The sequence below is a fragment of the Natator depressus genome, chromosome 10 (assembly GCF_965152275.1).
Source record: "Natator depressus isolate rNatDep1 chromosome 10, rNatDep2.hap1, whole genome shotgun sequence".
Lineage (NCBI taxonomy): Eukaryota > Metazoa > Chordata > Testudines > Cheloniidae > Natator > Natator depressus.
The window spans coordinates 32,768,134-32,795,432 of NC_134243.1; the positions used below are offsets into that span (position 1 = coordinate 32,768,134).

At 46.4% G+C, this 27,299-nt stretch overlaps 1 protein-coding gene across 1 annotated transcript in view; it reads right to left on the reverse strand.

The window, feature by feature from the left end:
- TRAP1 (TNF receptor associated protein 1) overlaps positions 1-26,835 on the reverse strand; it is a 79,097-nt gene extending 52,262 nt beyond the window's left edge. Inside the window, exons 1-4 of the mRNA XM_074965682.1 lie at positions 26,733-26,835; positions 5,584-5,751; positions 3,740-3,822; positions 2,672-2,812 (exon numbers count right to left, since the gene is read on the reverse strand). Coding sequence (XP_074821783.1) covers positions 2,672-2,812; positions 3,740-3,822; positions 5,584-5,751; positions 26,733-26,820 — 480 coding nt within the window. The 5' untranslated portion in view covers positions 26,821-26,835. The remainder of the gene's footprint in view (positions 1-2,671; positions 2,813-3,739; positions 3,823-5,583; positions 5,752-26,732) is intronic.
- Between the last annotated feature and the right edge of the window lie 464 nt (positions 26,836-27,299).

A 27,299-nucleotide genomic window follows, 5' to 3' on the forward strand; every position in this document is an offset into this window, starting at 1 on the left:
ATTCAAAAACGAGCTGGAAAAAGGGGTAAACAGTGAGGTGGCAAAATTTTCAGACAAGATAGTTAAATACGAAGCTAACTGTGAACAGTTACAGAGAGATCTCACAAAACTGGGTGATGGGATCAAAATGGTAGATGAAATTCAATACTGAGAAGAGCAAAGTAACGTACATTGGAAAACACAATCCCAATTATGCATACAAAATGAAGGTAACAGCTAATTTAGACCCCACTCAACAAAGACATCTTGAACTCATGGTGTATCTCTGAAAACATCTGCTCAAAAAAAACAGCAGTCAAAAAAGTTAATAATGTTAGGAACCATAAAGAAAGGTATAGCTAATAAGACAGAAAATATCGTAACGCCACTATGGAAATCCATGGTACACCCTTGAATACGACATGCAGCTCTGGTCACCTCATCTCAAAAACATATATTAGACTTGGAATAAGTGGAGAAAATGGCAACCAAAATGATTAGAGGTAAGGAATAGTTGCCATATGAGGAGAGATTAAAAAGACTGGGACTGTTCTGCTTAGAAAAGAGACAACCGAGGGGGGGATATGATAGAGGTCTTTCTCCATGGTATAGAGAAAGTGAATAGGGAAGTGTTATTTACCCTTTCAGATAACACAAGAATCAGACTTCACTCAATGAAATTAATAGGCAGCAGGTTAAAACAAACATAAGGAAGTACTTCTTCAAACAACCTAGAGTCAACCCGTGGAACTCATTGCAAGGGGATGTTGTGAAGGCCAAAAGCATAACTGGGTTCAAAAATAATTAGATAAATTCACGGAGGACAGGTCCATCAATGGCTATTAGCCAAAATGGTCAGGGAGGGAACCCAATGCCATGTCCAAAACCCAGAGCATGCCCTGCAAATCCCAGGAAGAGCAGATATGGGCTCGACAGGAACTGCATCCCAGTGCTGGGATTACAGCTGTGTCTAGGTCTCTAATGAAAAAATCACTTGCTTAGACAATGGCCAAGGAAATATAACAACACTGTGAAACTCAGAAAGTAACAAATACGATTCACTAATCCAGGGATTCTCAAACACTCCCTACTGTGGAACACAACACACACGTTGTATTGCCCAGCCCCAGTCTTCCCACTCATGATCACTTATCATCCCTATGGCAACTGCAGCAGGCCCTTACATGGAAAAGTGAAAGTATCTAGTATATTTTAACAGTCTCCGAAGACATAAGTGCTTTGTCCTTTGTGATAAAGATTACTTATGCTGTGTCCTTTGGGCTTCATCTCATCTCCCTGTCCCCTCTGTTCTGCTCCCTTCTCCCTACACATTCCCGTCCCTTGTCCTCCTTCTCCCCTCAATGTGCTGCCCAGCTACCCCATCCCCTGGTCCCCTTGGCACTCCTCTAGGTCCTGCCGGTGCCTCAAAGCTCCAGACTCACTGGTCACTCTGGCCCATGAGGAAAGCTCCTGCTTCCTCTCCGATTATATAGCAGTGACCCCAGTGTAGGCATCTACGCTCATTCCAAGATTTTTTTTTTTTTTTTTTTTTTAAAGGAAGAACCCGGCCAACAACAGAAGCAACTAGAAACAGAGAGAAGATTGGGCTCCACGTGACCAACTAGTGCTCTGCGGGCCACAGCTTGGGAGTGTTCGCCCTACCCTAAAAACTGCCTCTCTTTTGCTCCTAGAAAAAGTGAAAGCATCTCTGTCCTCCTTTCTCTGCCTCTGCAAGAGGAACAGTGCATTCTCCCCCTGCCACAAGAGAGATGACGTCAGAGATGCACCCCCTTTCCTCTGGAGCATGCTGCATAAGAAAGAAATGTCACATAAATTTGGATACCGAGTAAATTCCACGACCCCTCTGCCAGCAGCAGGTACCCCTCAAACGCCAACCTTGACTCGGGCAGCAGGAAGCAAGAACATTTGAAAGACAAGGCACCAGAGATCTGCCTGCCAGAGTTTTAGTCATCCCTGAAGTGCAGCTTTATGGTGAAATATTTCATAGCTCAATACCAGGAAACCAGAGTTAGGGGACTTGCTCATCCTGACAGAGCAAATGTGGCTGGGAGAGGGACACAACAAACCAGGGGAGGGTTGCCCTCACCGCACCAGCACCTCCTGCAGAGCTAGTTAGGACGGGAGCTCTGCCTGTTGTCAGCACATGAGGTTTCAGACCCAGAGAAGAGCAGAGTCTCGGTGAAGAAAACCCCCGCATGCACACACTGTACGGCAGCATGCTGTGCACCTGGCTGCCCTCCTCCCACATGGGAGGCTGCCTTTTAGTGGGGATACATGCACAGAACCTGGAAAGTGCTTTAGTCCCAGCATGGTAACAGGCACTATGGGAGAAGCCACAGGTTGTTTCCAGGAAAGGGCTGGAGCAGGTGAGGGCAACCCTCCCCTGGTTTGTGGTGTCCCTCTCCCAGCCACTCAGGGGCATGGTATGGGTGGGCGGGGGGGGCACAAACTTGCTGGCCTTTCATCAAAGCTTGGGGTTACAGACTCAATCTAGCATCACTGTCGAGCATTGACCAGCCCTGCAGACACCCAGCTGTGAAGGGCCAGGGGCACAGGGAGGCTGTGGAGACTGATGAGGGTTACACTCCAGCTCAGCTTCTACTGGGCTTCAGCTGGGATAAGCTGTGCAGCAAAGTGACTTCCTGTTCCTCTTGCCAGCAAAGGGAGATACCTGGATGGTGATGGTTCCCTTCTCGCTGTCTGTCTGCAGGTGAATCTCCATCTCTGGTAAGACCTTCCCTTCAGACATCAGCTTATGACGCAGCTTTTCCAGTGCATCGCTGCCATTGGAGATCAGCTCCCGGATAAACACCTGGGGAAGGAACATTGTTATGTACTGCAGCCTCTGTCTAGCCAGCACCGCTCCCAGCCAGCTGTGTGGCACCCCCACAGCGTTCAGGGCACGTTGCTGGCTCATACACAGGTTTTCATCCCAACAGAGGGACTTGTCGAGAGACAGACACGCAGACTGCAACACTCTAGGTGTGGCCATGTCACAGCCCCTAAACGGGGTACCAGAAGAGGAGGGGTTTGAGGCAGCATTCTTTACGCTGGCACCGTTGGCTCCTATGGAAAGGACATGTGGGTTTTTAGCACTTTAGTCTTCAGAGTGATACTGATGCCAGAACCCCAGAGTGCATCCTTTCCAATGGAGTCAGAAGTCCCAGAGTGAAGCTTCCTTTCCCAAACATGGCTGGATGGTGTGTATAGGCAAGGCCTTAGTCAAAAATCTAGAGCACACCCCATTCTGACCAGGGCACAAAGACATACCTCTGCCGGCGAGGACAGGGCAGCCTTCTATCAATCCCTGCATTTAAAATGCTGCACTAAAAGCCAAGGGAGAAAAGTGGCCAGTAAAAGGAAGGGGATAGTTCCAGTGAGGCAGCAGGCTAGCACAGCACTGCCTTGACTCCATTAACGCCATCCCGCTGGAACGCTACATGCAGTGCAGCACAGAGCCAACTGTATTTCTCCATTTAGTGGTGTGGGGGCTGGTCTGTTTAAACTTGGTGCTAAAACACAGCCAACTGCCAGAGCCAAAACAGGCCTACTGAGTCATCTAGATGTATTTACATATGAAATTAAAAACATACTCTGTTGGGAAGTCAAGCAGGCATTTCCACTGCAAGGGCAGTGTCTCGCCCTGCCACAGACAGACAGAGACAGATATATATATACACACACACGGCTTTGCAAACAGAAACTTCACCAGCATCGGTATGATTAGCAGGTGACCCACCTCCTTCTCCGAGTACAAGGAACGTGCAACAATGTCCAACAGCTTCTTCGTCTCTGCCTGGAACTCATGTTTGGAGGCTTCTCCTAGAATTAATCACACACACGCACACCCAAGGGCATTTCACACAGTTCTCTCATACAGGAAAGGCACACACAGCCTCACTAGTGTGCCTCAGCCTCTCAGGGCCCTGGCTAGGAGTGGCAGGGGATATGGGCATCTATGGCCTCCATGGAAACGGCCAACAAAGGCGCTATTTATTTTGAAATGTGAGAATGGTTTTTGCCATGTGGGCACACTATCAGCCTAGACAAGGGCTGAGACAACACACAGACTGCAGAACGGCCATTAGACGATATATTATGTGAGTTCAGGTCACTACATGTCTGGGCTGAAGCTGAATCAGTGACCTAGAGGTGAAAAATTACACTCCATTCCTGATCCATGGAGCTATCCAATCCCCAAATCTTCATCTCTAAAAATGCCCTCCCCTGCTTCGTAGCCAATCCTCCCCCCTCTAATTTTTAGAGCACCACACGCTGCCAGATGTGAGCCCTCGCTGTTGTACCAAATAGAGGCTGGTGGGGAAAGGGAGCTCCAACATGTAAAGGAGCTATCTGCAAACACCCCACTCTAAGAGCTTTCAACAAGCACTCTAAGTTCCCAACATAAAAAGCATACTCTAAGTAAAACAGAAGAAGCCATTGTGTTAATCTGGCACCTCTCTGCTGAAGCACCCTTGATACTGCACACACCCCGCTGATTAATATACTTAATCTTTCTGAATGACAACAGGGGCTCAAAGAGAATAACACTTTACAAAATGCTTCTCTCAATAGGCTCTCTTTCCGGCTCTTTTTAAAAGGCCCGATCTTTGGCATTTCCTATGTTAGACACACTTAAGACACTAGCAGCACAGTCAAAGTTACCCGTGACCTGTCACATGTCTGCAGCGGCTTGCAGACAAAACCCCAGATTCTCTGACCCCAGAGGGCAAGATGATGGGTGCAGGGGGACCAAGTTCATTTAAGGGTTTCATAGCCCTGGATCTTCAAAAATACAAGGTGTTTGGAAAAGGCCTTGGAATATTGAGTTTAAGATGCTATTTCTGTGTTCAGATAACTCACATGACTTTGTTTTAAAGCAGCTCTGCTTGGAGGCAGGCAAAGCAATTAGTTCTAACTAAAGGGATGACAGCATGATTTTAATCAGAGATCTCCATCATCAAAAGCAATGAGCTGGGCACACACAGTTCACCTATGTAACAACAGATGTAACAGCAGGCAAGAGGCAGGTCCTTTGGAACCCCCTACCTACACACACGAAAGTTACATGCACCAGAGCACACTGCAGGCTTCTGCCAGACTGCAACTATAGAGGTGCGTCTATCTCACTCTTAAGTAGTTTTATTTCTCAACAGGTTCATGCTTCCTGCGAGATATTGAGAGGGTACAGGGGTGAACCTGTTCCTACTGTTTTATTCTTTACTCTGTATTTACTACTTTGCTAGAGGGATGTTTGCCTTGTGTTCATTCTGGTAATTTTATTTTTGCTAGGATACCTAGCAGTCCTTGACCATGAGACTCCAAGAATTTACTGTTATTGAAGCATCAATGACAACTTCCTTCCACAAGTCTCGAAAGTCCATCCCAAAAGCCATTCTAACTGATGGGATGACAAACACCTGCACCTCTCCCCCTCCAGAGGTGGGGAAGGTACCTTGGGAGATAGCGCCAAGCTCCTGCCCTCCCAGTTAGGCACTGTTTTGCCAAGGCAGTGCCATTTCACTGGGTTTTCAACGCACCCCAAGAGACTTCCTTCCCGTGATATCCCCAGCCTCTGCTCACCTTTCACATTCTCTGTATTGCTGATGATGGTGTGCAGGGGCTCCTCTTCCTTGTTCTCAGCTGCCTGGGTACTGTACTTCTGCCCAACAAGAACGCTGAAGGCAGCTAAGTTGTGCCGGGGGACTGGGAAATGGAGGGCTGCTCTCTGAAGACATGTGGTTCCTCTTCCTAGAAGATGCAATTCAAGCGGTTTTAGTCTCAATCACACATATTACAGATAGGAAAGCTCTGTCAAGGTCACAATTCCCTTTCCCAAGGGCTAATGCAGGATTGCTCCCTAAGGTACACTGTCCTATGCATTGTCCAGTTGAGTTTTCAATCCCCACATGACTGGGCTCCGGCCGGAGCCTGGGCTCTGAGACACAGCAAGGGGGGGGAAGGTCGCAGAGCTGAGCCAAAACATCGCATTGCTTAGCCCCATAGCACAAGCCCAAGTAAACTGACCCAGGCTCTGAGACTTGCTACTGCAGGTCTTTTTTTTCTTTTTTTTTGCAGTGTAAAGATACTGCTATATTTTACTGACAGAAAGTTTTCCTACTATCAAATCTGTTTTCCTTTGCTCAGTTACATTTCATTACTCCTGGTTACATCCCATTTGACCACCCCCTATAGAATTCTACTCCAATTTGGCCCTTACACCTGGTGGTTTATGATATCGGCAGTAAACATTCAACCCTGAGCTCTCAAAGACGTCTCCTTTGGCAGAGTGTAGCTACTGGTCAGAATGCCAGAATCACACCCCCCGGCAGAGCCAGTTTTAGGAGTAAACAGCACATGCTGCCTCTCAGGGTCCTATCAGAAGCAAGAGTCACAACCCAAAAAGCTATAAAAGACAGCAAATTCCACTAGCTCCACAAGGAACATAGGAATTGCCACCTTTGTCATAGCTTTGCCTGTCTGACTTAGTGAAGTACATCATAGGAGACCCTCTTCCGTTTGGCAGAGAATGAAACGAAAACAAACACTGGCTACTAACCAACATTTGCAGCACTTGGCAGATACAAAACACTGTCTTATATTAGTGCTCAGTGTGATTATCTATGTTGTGAAGACAAAAGGAAATGGTGGTAAAACGATGTTCCAATGTAGAAGGCAAGGCAAATATATTCAGAGGTGGGTGAACGTGCATGCAGCCACATAACCACATATTCAAGCTGGTTTCAGGTGGACTGGGTTATGCCAGTTCCACAGGAAAACGATGGTGTACGAGAACCTCAAAAGGCCCTTTTAAGAAAGCTTGAGATCCAACAGGCCCTGTAACACACAGAAGCAATTTCCAGACTTTACCTCCTTCAGGTTTCCACTGTATATTTTACACCTAATGAGCAGCAAACTCTGCTGCATTCCACTTGCCAGGACTGAGTGGTCCTGAGCCTGGGGCTGAGGGGAAATTATCAGGCAGAGGAGGGTACATTAATTCACCTCCTCCATGACAATGGATACAAAATGGAATAAGAATGCTCTGGCAAGTGGATGGGTGGTTTTCCATCCTTCGCCACTCCAGCCCAGTATTAAGCTGCAGCTCGCCCCACATTGCGAGTGGCAGAGCTTCCTTGGGGCCAGGTGGGGCGAGGGAGAGAACCTCGTCAAGCCACAAAAGCCAGGAGCGGGCAGCAACAGCAGACAATTCTGGGCTTTTACAAAAACTCTTTTTTGCCCTTGTAGGCTGTTTCATCAGCTGAGGAAGCGAAGCAAACTCCAGATTTAAGTCTGTTATAAAGGCCCTTACCTCTGGGCCCCATTCATTATTTATTGTTTACAACAACAGGTACAAACAAAATAAAACTATCCAACCAAAAATGCTGATTAGAATCCCAAGAACCTTGGGGTGTGGGTGTGGGTGTGTGGCCACCACACACCCCTCCCCTGGTACCCCTTTGGATCCAGCTTCCTTTTCCAGCCATGTGATAGGCAGAAATCTCTTAACTCTTTCCAGGCTGCTGCTTTTACCTCGACATAGTACCTGATACAACTTACCACCCCTTACCCTTCACAAACATGTCCCATAGTCCTCTAGTTGTTGTCTGGCTGATCCAAGTCCCTTCCAAGGTCAGCTTATGCTGACCCTAACCAACCTAGCAGATGATGCTGACTACCAACATACAGTTAACACCCCTAAAACACACAGACATTTAGTATCTGCCATTCTGAAGCTCTGAAAAGACCAAGGTATATCTCAATCCAAATGCATCAAAACCAGAGCTCTCAGCATTACTGTCGCCCTTCCAAAAGGTAAGCAGCTCTGCTGCTTCCCTATGCCTCAGACCCTAGGTTGAACCAGTTATCAACCCCAAATAGTCCCTTACCATGTCTCCCATTCAGAAACAGTTCCAAGACATGATGCACTTTTCCAGCCAGAACCCCCAATTATTTCTCAATTAGTTCTGTCCTTAAAGAGCCTGTGAATAGCTCTCATGCACTTGAATACCTCCTACACCCATAACTGCTGTATCACACACAGTTCTGCCTCATTGTTCAAGCAAAAGTCTGTAGCTTTCATTCCAATGCATTTGTTGGACTGATCCAAGAAAATGAAGGAAAAGCCCACATAAATGAGGATCTAAGAACCAGAGAGTTCAGTATATGGTGAACCAGTCCATCACACTTAGCCCTGGTCTACACTACGAGTTTAGGTCGAATTTAGCAGCGTTAGGTCGATTTAACCCTGCACCCATCCACATGACCAAGCCTGTTTTGTTGACTTAAAGGGCTCTTAACATTCATTTCTGTACTCCTCCCCGGCGAGGGGATTAGCTCTAAAATCGACCTCGCTGGGTCGAATTTGGGGTCATGTGGACGGATGGTATTGGCCTCCAAGACCTATCCCGGAGTGCTCCATTGTGACCGCTCTGGACAGCACTCTCAACTCACATGCACTGGCCAGGTAGACAGGAAAAGCCCCGGGAACGTTTGAATTTCATTTCCTGTTTGGCCAGCGTGGCAAGCTGATCAGCACAGGTGACCATGCAGTCCCAGAATAGCAAAAGAGCTCCAGCATGGACCGAACGGGAGGTACTGGATCTGATCGCTGTATGGGGAGAAGAATCCATGCAGGCTGAACTCCGTTCCAAAAGATAAAATGCCAATACATTTGCCAAAATCTCCAAGGGCGTGATGGACAGAGGCTACACCAGGGTCACACAGCAGTGCCACGTGAAAGTTAAGGAGCTGAGGCAAGCCTACCAAAAAACAAAGGATGCAAACGGTCACACTGGCTCAGAGCCCCATACATGTCGCTTCTATGATGAGCTGCATGCAAGTCTAGGAGGGCCCCCTACCACTACCCCACCACTGTCCGTGGACACCTGCAAGGGGGGAGTCTCACGCAACAGGGATGAGGATTTTGTAGATGAGGAGGAGGTTGAGGATAGCACACCGCAGGCAAGCAGAGAATCCCTTCTCCCCGGTAGCCAGGAACTGTCCATGACCCTAGAGTCAATACCCTCCCAACGCGGGCTCCCGGACCATGAAGCCGGAGAAAGCACCTCTGGTGAGTGTACCTTTGTAAATACAATACAGGATTTAAAAACAAGCGTGTTTAATGATTAATTTGCCCTGAAGACTTGGAATGCATTTGTGGCCAGTATAGCTACTGGAAAAGTCTGTTAACATGTCTGGGGATGGAACGGAAATCCTCCAGGAACATCTCCATGAAGCTCTCCTGGAGGTACTCCCAAAGCCTTTGCCACGCGGTGGGGCAAGACCCGTTCATGCTGAGCTGTTCGCGTTTGGCTGAGAGGGATCTTCCCTGATACTAGCCACGCGGTGGGGGGAGAGGGGAGTGAAGCACATGTGCTGTGTAATGTGAATCGCTTGATTCAGTGTGAAATAGTTTTCCCTTTGTTCTCTAAAATGTATCTTTTTAAATACTACTCTCCCTTTTTTCCCTCCTGCAGCAGCAAATGTTTCTGAGCTCCCCCTATCATCTCCATCCCAGAGGCTAGCACAGATTAGAAGGCGGAAAAAACACACTCGCGATGACATGTTCTCAGAGCTCAGCAGAATGCATGGAGGCAAACAATGGCAGAGTCCAGCAAAGCGTTAAATGAACACGCTGAGAGGAGGGAGGAGCACGCTGAGAGGAGGCAGGATGCAATGCTGAGCCTAATGGGGGAGCAAACTGACATGCTCAGGTGTCTGGCGGAGCTGCAAGAAAGGCAGCAGGAGCACATACCGCCGCTGCAGCCCCTGTATACCCGCCTGCCCTCCTTCCCAAGTTTCAAGTTCCATATCCTCCTCACACAGACGCTCCCAAGAACACCGGGGGGGGGGGGGGGGGGGGAGGCTACAGGCACCCAGCCACTCCACCCCAGAGGATTGCCCAAGCAACAGAAGGCTGGTATTCAATAAGTTTTGAACTGTAGTATGGCCTTGTCCTTCCCTCCTCACCTCAACCACCACCCCACCCAGTGCCTCCCTCCTCACCCACCCCTCCCGGGCTACCTTGCGAGTTTTCCCCCTATTTGTGTGATGAATTAATAAAGAATGCATGATTTTGAAAGAATAATGACTTTATTGCCTCTGAAAGCGGAGATCAAAGGGGGGAGGTCGGTTGGCTTACAGGGAAGTAGAGTGAACCAAGGGGGCAGGTTTTCATCAAGGAGAAACAAACAGAACTGTCACACCGTAGCCTGGTCAGTCATGAAACTGGTTTTCAAAGCTTCTCTGATGCGCAGGGCGCCCAGACATGCTCTCCTAATCGCCCTGGTGTCTGGCTGCTCAAAATCGGATGCCAGGCGATTTGCCTCAACCGCCCACCCTGCCATAAAAGTCTCCCCCTTATTCTCACAGATATTATGGAGCACACAGCAAGCAGCAATAACAATGGGAATGTTGGTTGCGCTAAGGTCTGACCTAGTCAGCAAACAGCCCCAGCAAGCTTTTAAATGTCCAAAGGCACATTCTACCACCATTCTGCACTTGCTCAGCCTATAGTTAAACTGCTCCTTACTACTGTCCAGGGTGCCTGTGTATGGCTTCATGAGCCATGGCATTAAGGGGTAGGCTGGGTCCCCAAGGATAACTATTGGTATTTCAACATCCCCAACAGTAATTTTCTGGTCTGGGAATTAAGTCCCTTCTTGCAGCTGCTCGAACAGCCCGGAGTTCCTAAAGATGCGAGCGTCATGTACCTTTCCCGGCCATCCCACGTTGACATCAGTGAAACATCCCTTGTGATCCACCAGTGCTTGCAGCACCATTGAAAAGTACCCCTTGCGGTTTACGTACTGGCTGCCAAGGTGGTCCGGTCCCAAGATAGGGATATGCATTCCGTCTGTCGCCCCACCACAGTTAGGGAACCTCATTGGCAGCAAAGCCATCCACTCTGACCTGTACAATTCCCAGAGTCACTGCCCTTGATAGCAGCGACTCAGTGATTGCGTTGGCTACTTGGATCACAGCAGCCCCCACAGTAGATTTGACCACTCCAAATTGATTCCCAACTGACCAGTAGCTGCCTGGTGTTGCAAGCTTCCAGAGGGCTATCGCCACTCACTTCTCAACTGTGAGGGCTACTCTCATCTTGGTATTCCAGCACTTCAGGGCAGGCGAAAGCAAGTCACAAAGATCCATGGAAGTGCCCTTACGCATGCAAAAGTTTCGCAGCCACTGGGAATCATCCCAGGCCTGCAACACTATGCGGTCCCACTGTTGGATCATATTAAAGAAGTTCTGTATTAAAATCACAAATGAGTTTGATTCCCCATAGTTTAAATTCCAGGGTATTACTAATTAAGAGGTCTCTTGGTTTTTGGTACTGTTTCTCTCCCTCTGTATGTGAAACTTGCAAGCTGCTAATTGCGTTAGTACATTCTAAGACAGAGTCTGTTCTCAAAGCAATTCACAGAGAGAGACTCAAAGCAATACTCTAACAACAGACACAGCACCCAGAGACTCCCCGCCCTTTTGTTGTATTAACAACTGTGATTAAAATAGAGATAGAGGATGGATGTGGATGGATGCTTGGTGTGGATAAGAACTGAATGATCAGGGAGGTGCCAGCCTAAGAATCCAGTGTCCATCGGCTGAAGAAGGCGTCAAGTGGAAATAACCAGAGGACCCCGGAGGGCAGACTGGAATCCACCCAACAGCCTCAAGAATGGGAGAACCAAAGAACAAGATAACATCTAGCAGCACGGAGCCGTCAGGAATGTGCTATCTGCTGATTGATTCAGCAACAGCATGATGAAGCAATTCCCATAGACTGGCATAGGAAGAAATTCCTATAAAAATAGACTCTAAAAAAGTGAGAATTTTGGGGTCTGATTCTGCAAACCAACTTCCAGGAGCATCAGATGAGCATCTGACAAGGCCCTGCTCCCTCCTCATGTCCAGGCCACCTGGCCAGTGGCTTGGCATGAGCAACTCTAAGGCTGGTAACTATAATGACAACCTTGCAGAACCTGTGTGTGTGTGTGTGTGTGTGTGTGTGTGAATGTGTGAATAAATATGAGATTGAATGGAATGTTATAGCTATAACTAACTGCTTACTATGATAACAACCTTGCAGAACCTGTGTGTGTGTGTATGAATGAATGAGTGAATAAAGATGAGATTGAATGGAATGTAACTAACTGCTTACTATGATTCTTTCTGTATTCACAATAAATGTGGTATTTTGCCTTTTTCCCTTTAATAAGATCCTGCTGGTTTTTAATTTATTGGTACAACACCACTGGTCTGTGTTTGTTTGCCGGGCCCAGAATCGGCGTTCCACTGTATCAACCAGCCCTATGCCACCGTGATGTCCCAGCTGCCACAGCCCGTGCTTTCAGGAACGTCTGTGTCCATGTCCTCATCAAAATCGCCGTCATGCTGGCGTCTCTTAGCCCGGTTCTGCACATACTCCAGGAAAATGCACGAGGTGTTTACAATGCTCAAAACAGCAGCGGTGAGCTGAGCGGGCTCCATGCTTGTCATGGTATGGCGTCTGCAGGAGAGCAGAGTTGCAGCGGAAGCGGTGGATGACGATGGATGCCACGAGAATAGATATTTATACAGAACGACGAGAGGACCTGCGAGGTGGATTCATGGCACCAGGAGAGCAGGAGAGCAGAGTTGCAGCGGAAATGGTGGATGACGACGGTTAGCAGTCCTACTGCACTGTCTGCTGACAGCAGTATGGAGTCTGCACAGAAAAAAGAGGCGAAACGATTGTCTGCCGTTGCTTTCACGGAGGGAGGGGTGACTGACGACATGCACTCAAAACCACCAGCAACAATGTTTTTGCCCCATCAGGCATTGGGAGCTCAACCCAGAATTCCAATGGGCAGTGGAGACTGCAGGAACTGTGGGATAGCTACCCACAGTGCAACACTCCGAAAGTCAACGCTAGCCACGGTACTGTGGACGCACTCTGCCGACTTAATGTGCTTAGTGGGGACACACACAATCGGCTGTATAAAATCGCTTCCTAAAAATCGACTTCTATAAATTCAACCTAATTTCGTAGTGTAGACATACCCTAAGAGAAGGGTCAGCTCAGGAAGAGACACAGGCAATGCCTGAGCCAGCCTGGGCTTTACACTCTGACATTTTAACCCTGTGGTGCAGAACAAACAAACAAAAAAATCTGCAAATACACCCACACTCAGGAATCACGGAATATGAGAGGAGCTTTGCCCAGTCACTGCCTCCAATGACCCAAAAGGAAAAACAATCCGCTGGCATTTTCCTCCCATTCTCAAGTCAACTTCTGTCATCAGGTTTACAAACAGCAAGTCCTGAGAGACTATTCACCCCATATACACAAACAGAATGCTGCCCCCACACACAAGTGCTGGATCTCTCTGGAAACCCCAAATATTTATAATTCTTGGCCTAGTCACATCTTCTGCCTCTCTCTCTCCAAAGCACAATGAATAAATCATCATCAATCAATTCCAAGGTTATTTTTGGATCTGTATAACATTTGGTCTTAATATCATTAATTAATAGTTGGCATTGTGTCAGCCAAAGACAAAAACTGTTAAATTCAAGCTGCAGCTTTTTCAGATCATTTGCCTCCTGTGAAACCCCTGCTTGGCCAGCAGAGGAGGGACCCACAGCAATTTCAAGCCACAGAACCATGGCCATTTATATATGCAGAATAAGTGAGAAAGTGCTCTCAGAACTAGCAAGGAAAAGCCACACACACAAAAACAGCTTGGGAAGCAAAGCTCCTGACACCCAGAGACAAAGTGGAATTAACTCACATGCCTTGTCTAACTTTGGATATCAGCCCCAAGCTGTGCCATGTTAGAGCATGATGTATTAGGGATGGGGCTTTGGGTGGTCAGGAAGCCTCCAAGGGGTGTCACCACTACCCCGTTTGCCACTGTAGCATTTTAAGCGTAGACAAGCCGTAAAGCAGTGGTTTTCAAACTTTTTAGGCTGTGTACCCCTTTCCATATAACGTAGTCTACTATGTATCCCCTTCTGAGATAGGGTCATAATATACCTATGATTAGATTGCCAAGTCTTACTAAATAAAGCATATTGTCCGCCATTACAGGATTTTTCTTGCATACCCCCGACAAGAGCTCACATACTCTTTAGGGGACGCATAACCCAGTTTGAAAACCACTGCTCTAAAGTATTCCTGAGAAGTCTCCCATTCAAGTACTGCGCGGGCCTCAACCTGCTTAACCGATGAGATTTGACAGGACTGCAGCTGAGCCTGGTATGGATGAAGAGAAGAAGTGACAGCCCTTCTAAGCAGGGGAAGTCATCTCTCTTGCATCACTTTAATTCAGCCTATAAAATTGTGTATACTTAAAACACTGCAGGGGCACCGCTGCACCACTACAGCACTTCAGTGTGGACTACTCACATTGACTGGAGCGGTTCTCCTGTCAGGGTAGGTAATCCACATCCTTGAGAGGCGGTAGGCAGGTCAATGGAAGAGCACAGTCTACATGGGGACTTAGGTCAGTTTAACTACGCTGTTCAGGGGAGTGGATTTTTCACTTGCCTGAGCAACGTAGTTATGCCGACCTAATTTTCTAGGGTAGATGAGGCCTAAGTCACTGTCCTCATTTCTCACCCCACAGAGCAGGGCACACACCTGGCTCTTTCCAGCAGGCCTCAAGGACATTTTTAAAAGGCAACATTCAAGCAGTGCTTGAGCGGGATGCAGACCAAGCTACCCAATCCCAGACACACAGCTCCTCCTCAGACATGACTGCTAACAAGCCATCAAGTATTCCCTCTATAGAGGAGATGAACTGCCCAGAAAAGTTGGCCTTATCTGCACTAGGGTTCCCTGTGTTACATCTCTTCCTCATACCACAAAGGGAATCCACAGACCATAGTGACAGCCTACAAAGCAGCAGCATCAAGCCACTTGGTGATTAGGAGCCACACAAACTCCAAGGAAACCGTGATGAGCAGAGGCTGCTAAGAGCCCAGCATACAGGGAGATTCAGGGAGGAAGCTGCCAAAACCCACTACTTCTTGCATTTTACTGCACTTGAAACTCACCAGCACATTCTCATTAACTCTGATACTATTCGCAGGTTTGACAATGCAGCTGTAAGAAAGCAAGGGAAGTTGCAACTGTTATCACAGTATATGAGCTTTCAGATTCCCTTAGCCTGTCATCTTGTCAGATCTCTTAAGCATGGTCAGTATTCGCCTAGGAAATTTCCAAGGCCTTTAGAACCAAAGACAGTTCCTTGGAAGTTCCCCTCATAGTGGTCACTGCCACAGCATGATGCTTGCAGGCAGTGCTATATTTTGGATAAAATGTGAAACTTCAAATACTGATCATCTTGAATTATTTAAAAAAATCCTGTGGCACTTTTGCAAGTGTAGGAGTGCTATCTCCAACTTCCTGGTCAAGTTAAACTGGGCTAGTTATTTTCTAACCTAAATAAGATCTCCCTGCAGTTTCAATGGCATTGTCTATTCTTCCACAAACTGACAGGAACTGTAGATGGAAAAAACCCATCAGGTAATCAATCCATCCTATCACCCTCCCCCCAATCCCATTTCCTACTTCAGATTTTCAGGTGGGTTGTCTATTTCTCCAGTATCTCAGTCCTCACCATCCCATTACAGTATAGTCCTGATTATCAGAATAGCAAGGGGGACACAGATTTTTTTGGACAACTGGGAGTTTGAATAATGAAGAGGGCAGGAGCCAGGGTGGATTTGATTTAAATCACTAGTCAGGAAGACTCGATTTAATCATGGATTTCTACATAAAAGTGCATTCTTGTTGGTTGTTATAACCTTAATACATATTCTTCACAACTCAGAGATAGATGTAGGTTTCATTTTTAGAAGGTACACACTAAACATTTTTAAAGTGATTTATTTTGAACACTTTTCAGATTCGTTTTACAGCTATATCAGAAAATCAATGATTGGTTATTTCATTTACCAAAGGAAATTGAAGCAGATATTTATGAAGTCATTGGGAGGTGACCTATCTCCAATTCAACAGGTTAATCATTAATATTTGGAGGATTTTCTTGCCATGCTGTATTAGGAGGAGAACACCACCAGACAAACACTTAAATTATTTAACTAAAACAACAACGTTATGTATTCTGGATATTTTTCTTCAACAGCAAACATTAATATTTTAACAAAACAAGCATATGCAATTTGAATTTAGTTAAACATTCAAGTTTTTTAAAATTAGGTTTATTTTTGTTAAAATTGTTTTTAACTAAAATAGTTAAATGAAATATTTAAAAAACAAAACAAAAAACCAATATTAAATCGACTGTCAGCCAGGTCAATATGAGAAACTTAAAATACTGGCTTCTGCAGCTAACTCAGTCATCTTCACCTTCATTTTCCTGTTTATTCGTAATCTGGAAAAGAAAAACGAGCTTTCCTGCTTTTTCAGGTCCCAAACAATCTCTCAGTTTGGAATGAATTAGTCCACAGAAAGAAAATATTCTTTCTACACCAGCAGAAGAAGCTACTGCTGTTAAAAGTGAGATGATCACTTCAACAGTCTCTGAATCTAAGTGCTTAAGTGACTTCCACCAGTTCACTGGTGTGACTTTCTTTAAAATATCATCAGCAAACATATATTTCTTGAATGGTTCACCCTTAGCTCTGAAGTTTATTATAGTTGGCATTATGAAGGGACTGCTGGATGTCCATGTCATAGCCAACTCCTCTTCTTCAGCACTTAAGGTTTGACCCTGGTACCGAGTATTGAGAATATCTGCAAGAAAATGAGCTGGAGAGAGTGTTTGTCCAATTCGTTTTTTTAATGCTTGTAATTTAACTTTGTCATTGCATATTTCTCTTTTAAGATCTCACTCAGTTCCTTCCAAATTTCAACAGCATCAGCAATAAAACAGCTGTTTCCCTGCATTTTGTTCAGGGCTACAGAAATAAGCTTCAGGGTACTCAGCATGTGTTCAACCTTTCTCTTAAGCCCAATGTTGAGAACGTTGGCTGTGACAGTGCCATCTATTTTTTCACGATTTTGTTCACAATCTGTCATCAGATTAGGCCAGTTCTTGATCTAGTGCTCAAAACAGTCCACTACTGAGTTCCATCGCACGTCTTGGTTCCTCCCACTTTTTTCAGAGCAGCTGCTGCAAAGCAGTTGTTACCCAAGTATTTTGCAATTTCAACAAGATTAGCCTTCATTTCTGGAACACTGAAGTCTTTGGCTAGGAGGTGCAACAAATGAGCACTGCAACTGTATGTTATTAGCTTGGGACTCTCTTCACTCTCTTCTAAATAATTTCTTTTCATCTTGGATACATTTGCAGCATTGTCTGTCACCAAGCTGCATACTAGACATTTGAATTTTTTTTCCCCACAGTTTGTTATAGCTTTTACTGCTACTTCTTGTAAGTATTCTGTTGGGTGTGCATTTCCTGATCTATCAATTGTTTCTGTAAGGAAGACATTCCCTTCTTCTGTTGTCACACAAGCACATACAACAGGATCATTGTGGACATTGCTCCACCCATCAAGACTCAGGTTAACAATTTTACCCTCTAGACCTTTTGCACACTGCTCAATTTCTCTTTCATACGCTTTATCCAGCACTTTGCCTGCGACATCTGCTCTGTTGGGTGGACTATATCCATGGTTAATGACTGAACCATGTTAGTGAAGTGTGGGTTCTCAATCATATGGAAAGGAGAGTTTGTTGCATAAATAAACCATTTATTGCAATTTTTTCATCAATTACCTCTTTTTGTAATCGGCTGGTTCTTATCACAAACTATGGTTGTTTCTGGAAATGGAGATTTTTTCTTTTTGCTACAGGTAAAAATACTAAAAAGATATACTGTGACATACATGATGTGACAGAAACACTATTATTGGCAAAATACTCTGAAACTATAGAAAATGATGGTGATCTTGAAAGTGGATAGCCTTCAGAATCCTGCATGTTGAGGATGGATTCCCCTAAAAAAAAATAATTCAATGCAGTTATTTAATTATTATTACCATACTGCTTATTTAGTATTACTCATTGCATTCACTGACACTCAGTACTACTTTAAAGGTGAAATTGTAAAAGGAAGATCTGCCTATTTCAGCTATTCATTTTTTATCACAACTGCATCTAAAGTGATAGTATCATAGAGTAACAACTACATTTTTTGCTCAAACATGAGAATTCAAGACTAGTCCAGAAGGAAGACAGGCAGTCCTTAAGAAAGAAGTATGAAATAAAAAAGTTTACCAACCTGAAGATCCTGCATGTTCAGACGTGTTCCTTTCATCATCTTCAACGCAGCTTCCTCTTGAGAAGGAACACTTCTCATGATGTTGTGTCATTCGGGAAACCAGGCCTTGCATTTCTTTGTTGCACTGTTTGCATTTTGCACACATGCCTGTCTTACCCACAGGTAGAGGAACTTCATTAAAATATTCCCAAACTGGGTCTCTCTTACGGCCTACTGCCATTAGAGGTTTTCCCTTCTAGTGAGAGAATGATATGGTAGATCTCAAATCAATGAAGGCTACACTCAGAAAGACCTCAAGACTTCTGGAATATGCTGCTCAAACAGTTTCACTTTTGTTTCTATTGCCTGTCCCTCCCTTCTCACATTTATCTCCAAACTTCTTCTCCTTGTCCAGATCCACCCCCAACAATCTTCTATTCACTGAACTTTTTGAAACTTTGCACTTTTAGAGAGAGGTAAGGGATTGCCTCTATGTACACAAATTTGCAGAGGGACAATAGGGTTGAGGTCTGTCATTTCTCACCTCTATATATTATTTATTTTAAAACATTTCTGCTGTTAACAAGCATGTTATCTCTGGAAACACAAATCCACAGTTTGAGAACTGCATAACTAAGCACCTCTGATGGTATCTTCTAGACTGAGCACTGAGTCCTATTGGGTAGATAGAAAGATTAACCTAAATAATCTATACAGAAGCCCCTGGAACCCCATAAAATTGCATCCCTAATCCATGAACTATTGGAACTCATTTACAAAACTTTACTTAAACATTAGATGAATATATTGTCTCTTACTACAGAATTAGAATTTATAATCACTATTCCATGATGAGATATCTTTGAGCTATAATGTATCTATCTTTAGATAGGTTTTTTTCCTCAAAAAGCATTTTATCAAAAAAATCCAATTTAAATTTAAAAAATCCAAATTTTTTTGATTTTTTTTAAAAAAAACATTGATTTTTATCCACCAGGGCCACAGCCTCACCCCCACCCAGTGCCTGCAGGAATCAGGTGTCATCAGCCCAGCGGTAGCACAGGGAGCCCTCTGCAGTTCTGCTGTCATAGCCCCACTCATTCGCTCTTGTGACAGCAGGGCTGCAGAAGGCTCCCTATGCTGCCACAGGAGCCATCCAGTAGCAGGGTGACCTCCCACACGGCCAGCGGCTCCTCCTCCTCCTCACAGTTTGGGCCGGGTAGGGGGGTCTCTGCTCCGTTATATGAACCTCCGCATTATCCGATTCTCTTCCTTGTCCCCCAGCATGAGATTCATGCGGGGAGGCAAGGAAAGGATTTGGCTAATGCAGGGGTTCAAATAACAGGGTTTTGGATATATGGAAGTATACTGTATTCCTAAACTGTGTGCCTCAGTTACTCGTGTACCACCCTAAATAAATCCTTTTCCTCCTTGGCATTTACATTCTTCACATATTTGCTGCTTAGCCAAGCTATATCCAGTAAGAGCTAAATGTCTCAGTCAGCTCCTTCAGGCCCTGAACATTTATGCTGCTCTTCTCCAAACGCTCTACAGTCTGCCATAATCTATAATCTGCAACCAAAGTGTCCAGACAGAAGAGTACAATGGCCTAGGTGCAATGGTATCATGGACATATGGAGGGACTATGACTTCCCTGCTCTATTTCCTTTCCAAGATCGTTATGCATTAGTATTCGTTAATCATTGACAATATGCTCAAACCTGTATAAGCTACAAGACAGCCTCACTCTAGTCAGCTAGGGTTGTGTAGTTTCTGGTAACTGACCAATGCTGTAATACCTACAGACTGTAAAGCAACTTGAAGTCCAGTTCTTCTGACTGGAAAGAATGTATTACTACAGCCTTTTAACTCTGGAGAACTGAGCATACTAGGGTTAAATTAAAAGTGAAATAAATTTGTTGGTGTAAGTAGAGAACCTAGTAATTGTCACCAGATGTTAAGAGAGACTAACACAACCAGAAGCCTGAGAGAAACAAAGAGTTTACAAGGGTTTTGTCAGGACTGCAGAAGACCCAAAATTCACATCGCAGGGGATGCTGCAGATCAGAGATGGGGTGCATTAGTAGAGGTAAACTGTCACAGCCCCCACCTGCTTTAGCAAGCCCATTCAGCAAAATATCAATGCGCTTCCTTAAGATTAAGCATGTGCTTCAAGTCTATTGAAGTTAATGTGAATTAACACTTGCCCAGTGTTAAAAATGTATTTAAATGCTTTGCTGTATAGGGACAGCTGACAAATACAGGCACTTGGCTGACCAGAACCAGGATCTCTCTCATATTCTAGAGCAGTGCATGCCAGCAAATTCACACAAATATCCTAACACCTCATACATATGGCTTTAAAACTAAAAAAAAAAAAAGCTAATTTCATCTCCTCAGCAACACAAACTAACACGAGCACAGCACACCTGTTCTCCGCTGTCTACACTGGCTTCCCATAGAATTTCAAATCAAGGTCTCAGCCCTTACCTTCAAAATGTTCTATGGCCTGGACCCAACGTATCTAAAAGATTGTCTGAAGCCAGGGACGAAGACCATTGTTGTCACCTACACTCCTCTGGCACAACCAAACTTTCTACAGTAAAAGTAAAGCTTGTCTGTGCTGGAGACAGAACTTTCTATGGGGAGACGGTCCAGAAATACAGAATGAACTCTACCAAGAATTAAGGACTACCACAAATCTCCCTCCCCACTTGCTGCTCCAAGTGCAAAGTGCATTTCTTTAGCCTTGCCTTCTCTGATGTAAACACAAAGCAACATATATAACAAACAAAACAAAACAAAAACTATCAAAACAAGACACTCCTCTTCACATGCTTCTCCTTGTGGGGAAAGCATGAGAGAACAAACAACAAATGACACAAGTCATATCAGTTAATGCACAACCAGATGGGACTTACATACTACCGTGATCAGTGTGGTATTAAAAACCTAAATAGAATATACTATAACTGTATTTACTGGGAAAATACCATGGCCTTTTGAAATTTCCTTTAAATTTTGTGTCTCATTTTTCTCAAAACAGCGGAATGACCTGGACTCTAGGAATCTAAGTGCTCTTAGTGTTGGATGTTGTGATAAAGTAATTCCACTGTGATCCCCTCCATGTAACTGAGGATAAGCACGTTGTTACTAAGCATTTTTAATAAAGCAGCACCAAAGCATGAAGATCAAGCACTTCCCAAACATTACTCTGACACAGCTGCCAGACCAAGAAGTTATCACATTATTTCAGCATAAATCAGCCATGATGAGAAAAACCCACTGAAACATGATTTTCCTATAGAGTTATGGTCTATCATATAGATTTTCCTATATGATAGACCATATCATATAGCATCATATGGTCACTGTGCTTCATTCACTTCAGACAACACAAGCAGCTAAGCCCCCCTTTCTCATAACCTCTGCTGTGTGTTAAGTATTATACTGCTACAGACTCATACAATATAGGCACCAAAACAAAAAGTCTCTTCCTTATTTTCTCATTTTATTACATGCTTTTAGGTTGCAGGGGAAGATGCTGTTCGCTAAAGCGAAGGACTACACCCAAACCCAGAGCTGGAAGATGCTACAAAAGCTTCCACACACAGTTCTGTCAATGCCCTATAGTTCTAAAATGCAGCATCCCCTACTACTCCAGTTCTGACCACAGCTCTGCCAATGCCCCTCACTCCTGATCTGCAGCCCTCCTACTATTCATGCTGGGTTTGCCCTGTGTAGATACCTAATCCATGACAAACTGAATTATTCCATCATTCTCTCATGCCAGTCCTTGAAGTTCCAGAATCTTCACAACTCCACCCTCCAGACCCTACACCAGAGGTGGGCAAACTTTTTGGCCCAAGGGCCACATCTGGGTGGGGAAATTGTATGCAGGGCCATGAATGTAGGGCTGGAGCAGGGGGTTGGGGTGCGGGAGGGAGTGCGGGGTGTGGGATGGTGTGCTGTGTGCAGGAAGGGGGCTCAGGGCAGGGGGTTGGGGTGCAGAAGGCATGCGGGGTGCGGCAGGGGGCTCAGAGGGTTGGGATGCAGGAGGGGTGTAGCAGGGGGCTCAAGGCAGGGGTTTAAAAGGCTCAGGGGAGAGGGTCGGGATGCAGGAGGGGATTCAGGGTGCGGGCTCCGGCCTAGCGCCGCTTACCTCGAACAGCTCCAGGGTGGCAGCAGCGCGCAGCGGGCCTAAGGCAGGCTCCCTGCCGGCCCTGGCCCCATGCCACTCCTAGAAGTGGCCAGCATGTCCGGCATTGGCTCCTGGTTGTGGGGTGGGGCAGGCAGCTCCACCGTGCGCTGCCCTCACCTGTGGATACCATCCCCAAACCTCCCACTGGCTGTGGTTCCCCGTTCCTGTTCCCACCCAACGGGAACTGCAGAGGGCAGTGCCTGCAGGTGAGGGCAGCGCATGGAGCCCTCTGCCCCCCCTTCCCCCCAGGGGCCGCAGGGACGTGGTACTGGCCACTTCTGGGAGCAGTACAGGGAGAGGGCAGGCAGGCAGGGAGCCTGCCTTAGCTCTGCTGCACCATGGGGCTGGCAATCCCGCAGGCCGGACTGAAAGCCCTGATGGGCTGGATCTGGCCCACGGGCCGTAGTTTGCCCTCCCCTGCCCTACGCCATTGCGACTGCCCTCCAGTCAGAGGAGAGACATAGATGCCTCTGGAGCCAATGAATGCCACTCCTCCTCCTCCATGGGACTCAGCACACTTCCCCTGCAGTGCTCAAACTTTGCAAATCCAGGGACTGAGAGATGCCAGGGTGAGGCACTACTGTCAGAGCACTGGGCCAGCTCAGTCACTGTCCTCAGAGAGCCAAACCAGCCCAGAGTCATCCCGGACTCGCAGCTCCCAAAGGTGAATAAATGTTCACAGAAGAGAAATCACTTACTCTTAATACATAAAAAGGAGTGGTTATGGAGATGGGATGCGAAAATCTACTTCAAAATCTCTGTACCAGTCAAATTCAAATTAGATCACAAACTTTACTTGTATTGCAAGGGTCACCCAAAGCTCCCACTCAGAACTGGGCCCCCACTGAATGAGTCAACAACGTGATGCTGTTGAGAATATGTCATCCCACAAATGTCACTGTGGGATGTTGCCAAGGTTCCTTCCCCACTCTGAACTCTAGGGTACAGATGTGGGGACCTGCATGAAAAACCCCCTCAGCTTATTTTTACCAGCTTAGGTTAAAACTTCCCCAAGATACAAACTATTTTACCTTTTGCCCTTGGACTTTATTGCTGCCACCACCAAGCATCTAACAAATATGTAACAGGGAAAGAGCCCACTTGGAAACGTCTTTCCCCCCAAAATCCTCCCCAAACCCTACACCCCCTTTCCTGGGGAAGGCTTGATAAAAATCCTCACCGATTTGCATAGGTGAACACAGACCCAAACCCTTGGATCTTAAGAACAATGAAAAAGCAATCAGGTTCTTAAAAGAAGAATTTTAATTGAAGAAAACGTAAAAGAATCATCTCTGTAGAATCAGGATGGTAAATACCTTACAGGGTAATCAGATTCAAAACACAGAGAAACCCTCTAGGCAAAACCTTAAGTTACAAAAAGACACAAAAACGGAATGTATATTCCATTCAGCACAACTTATTTTATCAACCATTTAAACAAAACCGAATCTAACACATATCTAGCTAGATTGCTTACTAAGTTCTAAGACTCCACTCTTGTTCTGTTCCTGGCAAAAAGCATCACACAGACCGAGAGAACATTTGTTTCTCCCCCACTCCAGCTTTGAAAACATCTTGTCTCCTCATTGGTCATTTTGGTCAGGTGCCAGCGAGGTTATCCTAGCTTCTTAACCCTTTACAGGTAAAAGGGTTTTTCCTCTGGCCAGGAGGGATTTTAAAGGTGTTTACCCTTCCCTTTATATTTATGACAGATGCATTAACAGGAGTGTCATACACAAGATATGGGAAGTAATTGTTCCACTCTACTTGACACTGGTGAGGCATCAGCTGGAGCATTGTGTCCAATTTTGGACAGAACACTCCAAGAAAGATGTGGACCAATTGGAGTCCAGAGGACAGCAACAAAAATGAAGAGGTTTAAAGGAAATGTTGAAAGAACTGGACATGTTTAGTCTTCAGAAGAGAAGGCTGAGGGGGCACAATAGTAACAAAAAGATTGTTATAAAGAGGATAGTGATCAATTATTGTCCATGTCCACCGAGGGTAGGACAAGAAGTACTCAGCTTAGTTTACAGCAAGGGAGGTTTAGGTTGTATATTAGGAAAAACTTTCTAACGATAAGGATCGATAACCACTAGTTTACCTAGGGAGGTTGTGGAGTCATTGGAGGTATTTAAAAACAAGTAGACAAACACCTGGCACGGACAGTCTAGGTATTAGTCCTCCCTTGACACAGGGGTCTGGACTAGATGTCCTCCTGAGGTCCCTTCCAGCCCTACATATCTATAATTGTACTAGGCACAGTACAAATACTCATGAATACATGGTCCCTGAGTGACAGGATTAAAATCCTGAGACACCTTTTCTGTGTGTGCAGTAAGCAGTCCAGCAGGGATAGCAGAAAATGTAGAGTTCAGAGCTGTACGGTGAAGGAGAACATGCCTGTATGAAAACTTTTAAAAATCATTTCTCTACAGAAAGTTAAAAATTCCCCATGCTGGTGAGTTCAGTACCCAGAGTTGAAGGAAAGAAAGAAAGGCCCTCACACCAAAAGGTTGATTTCCTACAGCCATACTGGGTTAGACCAAGGTCCGTCTACCCCAGTATCCTGTCTTCCAACAGTGGCCAATGCCAGGTGCCCCAGATGGAATGAACAGAACAGGTAATCACCCAATGATCCATCCCGTCGCCCATTCCCAGCTTCTAGCAAACAGAGGCTAGGGACACCAGCCCTGCCCATCCTGGCTAATATCCATTGATGGACCTATCCTCCATGAACTTATCTAGCTCTTTTTTGAACCCTGTTATAGTCTTTCATTCTACAGGGTTGGTAAGAGGCAATTTTTAGACTACAAATTAAGCTCTGGTAATCACCCAATGCTTTGTGCATCACGATGGGCACGTCCCACAATACCCTGCCAGTAGACAGACACCGTGTGTTGACTGGTTCAGAGTCTGTTCCTGTCACTTTAATGAGTAAATTTGTGCTTCTGAAGATTAAGGGACTGGCATGCAGTGATGGAGCCACTGGTCAGGCAGCTGTACTGCAAATTTCTTCCAATGCAGTTCCCAACAGTGATCTCAAGTGAAATCATATGGTCATTTTTTCCTAACAAACCTGACTGCTCAGCCTGCGTTTAGGACTGCTTACTGCTGGAAACTTGCCAGTAAAAAGACTGAATCCTACTCAGCTAAGCAGACTGTATCTAAGTTGTTGGCTTCCTCAAAGGTATTTTTTAAAAAGGAGGCAAACTGGTATGAAGGAAGGTCGCTAAAGGTCATTTGTCCAAGCAAGGTTCATTTTTATTTATTATTTTAACAAGATTGGTCACTCCACTAGCTCCCTTTTTATGTCTCCTGTTCTTTAGAATTAAGTGTCAAACTACCTTCTACACGTAGGGACCATCTCACTTCACCAGATACATACATCCTCACAAGAATTTCAGCAATTTTCTCCACATCCCACTAAAGATTAAGTAGCCAAGTGCTGTAAAGAAGTCTTATAAATCACCAAGATGTAATTAAATTCAGAAAACATACCACACTGTATTGGTTTTAATTATGTAGAATACTTCATGGTACCCTAAGTTACCCTTCTCAAAATAAATGAACTAGAGTACACTCCATAACACAATTTTATTTTCAATTGTGTTTGTTCACTTTCTTACTCATTTATACATGGGAGGAATTTGTGATGGGTCACCAGGTAAATGTGAATTAGGGACGTTCCAGTATAACAATTTTCAAATAGAAAGGTCTGAAGATCAGTTTGGACTCTGCGCTCCCATTTCTACTGCAGTGATTTACACCAGAATGTAAACCCGGTGCAGGTCAAGCTGCGCTTTAGAACGCCGAAGAAACAGGGGAAGAGGTTTCCCCTGCTTGTACCACTGGCCGAGTTCATTCACATTTGCCCCTCTGCTTTTGGCTGTTCCAGTCTCTACCCTGGCTGGCAGGCGGCACCTAGAAACGCGGGTGTCTTTTACCGCAGCCAGGCGCTGCGGGAGAGCCAGCCACACGACTGCCCCAGCAGCAGGCTGGGGGTTAACACGTTCATGGCGATTCGCGGTGCCGGCTGCAGACGACAGGTCCCGGCAGAGACTCTTCCAGCGCCCACGTGCTCCCGGCAGGGGCCGCCAGCTCCTCTGCTAGCCCGGCGCCACCCTCGGACTCGAGCTGCGGGGTGAGGCCCTACAGCCCTGGGCGCCAGGCCAAGGCAACAGCGGCTCCTCGGCAGGTCCGAGCCGGCTGCAGCCGCCGCGGGGCCCGCCAGGCCCCGATCCTCCCGGCTCCCCTCCCCCACCAACCAGCCCCCGAGCCGCGCGACGCCGGGACAGCCCCGCCCTCACCTGCCGCCGGCGCCCGCAGCCGCGCGGCGCTCCCCGCCCGCAGCAGGGCCCGCAGGCGGCTCCCACGCAACAGCATCGCCCGGGCCATGCCGGGCCGGCCGCTCGCTCGCTCGCTCTCCTGGGCGCACGCAACACGCGCGCGGCAGCTGTGAGCGGAAAGTCCGACGACCGCACAGACGCGGCGCGCGCTGATGATGTCACATTGCCTGGGCGACCCCTGAGCGCCTGACAGGAACCGCCCCCCTCCCTGGGGCGGCGCAGAGAGGCGGTGCGGAGCTGCGGGCGGGGTTCGTCCGCTCGCTGCCTTCGCGAGGGGCTGCGAGGGCAGCGCCCGCAGCTTACAAAGCTCCCTTCCCGCAGCGAGTGCCCATCCCCCCGGCCTGGTTGCCCCTTGCCCGCCCCCCGCGGGTGCCCGCCCTCACGCGCCCTGTTGCCCTCCCAGCTAGCAGATGCTTGTCGACCCCGCACACCCTATTGCCCCGTCTTGCCTGCTTCAAGTCCCACAGCTGCAGGCCACGGGGACATCAACGCCCCTTGGCCTGAGGTGCTTTCTTCTCGCCCCAGATC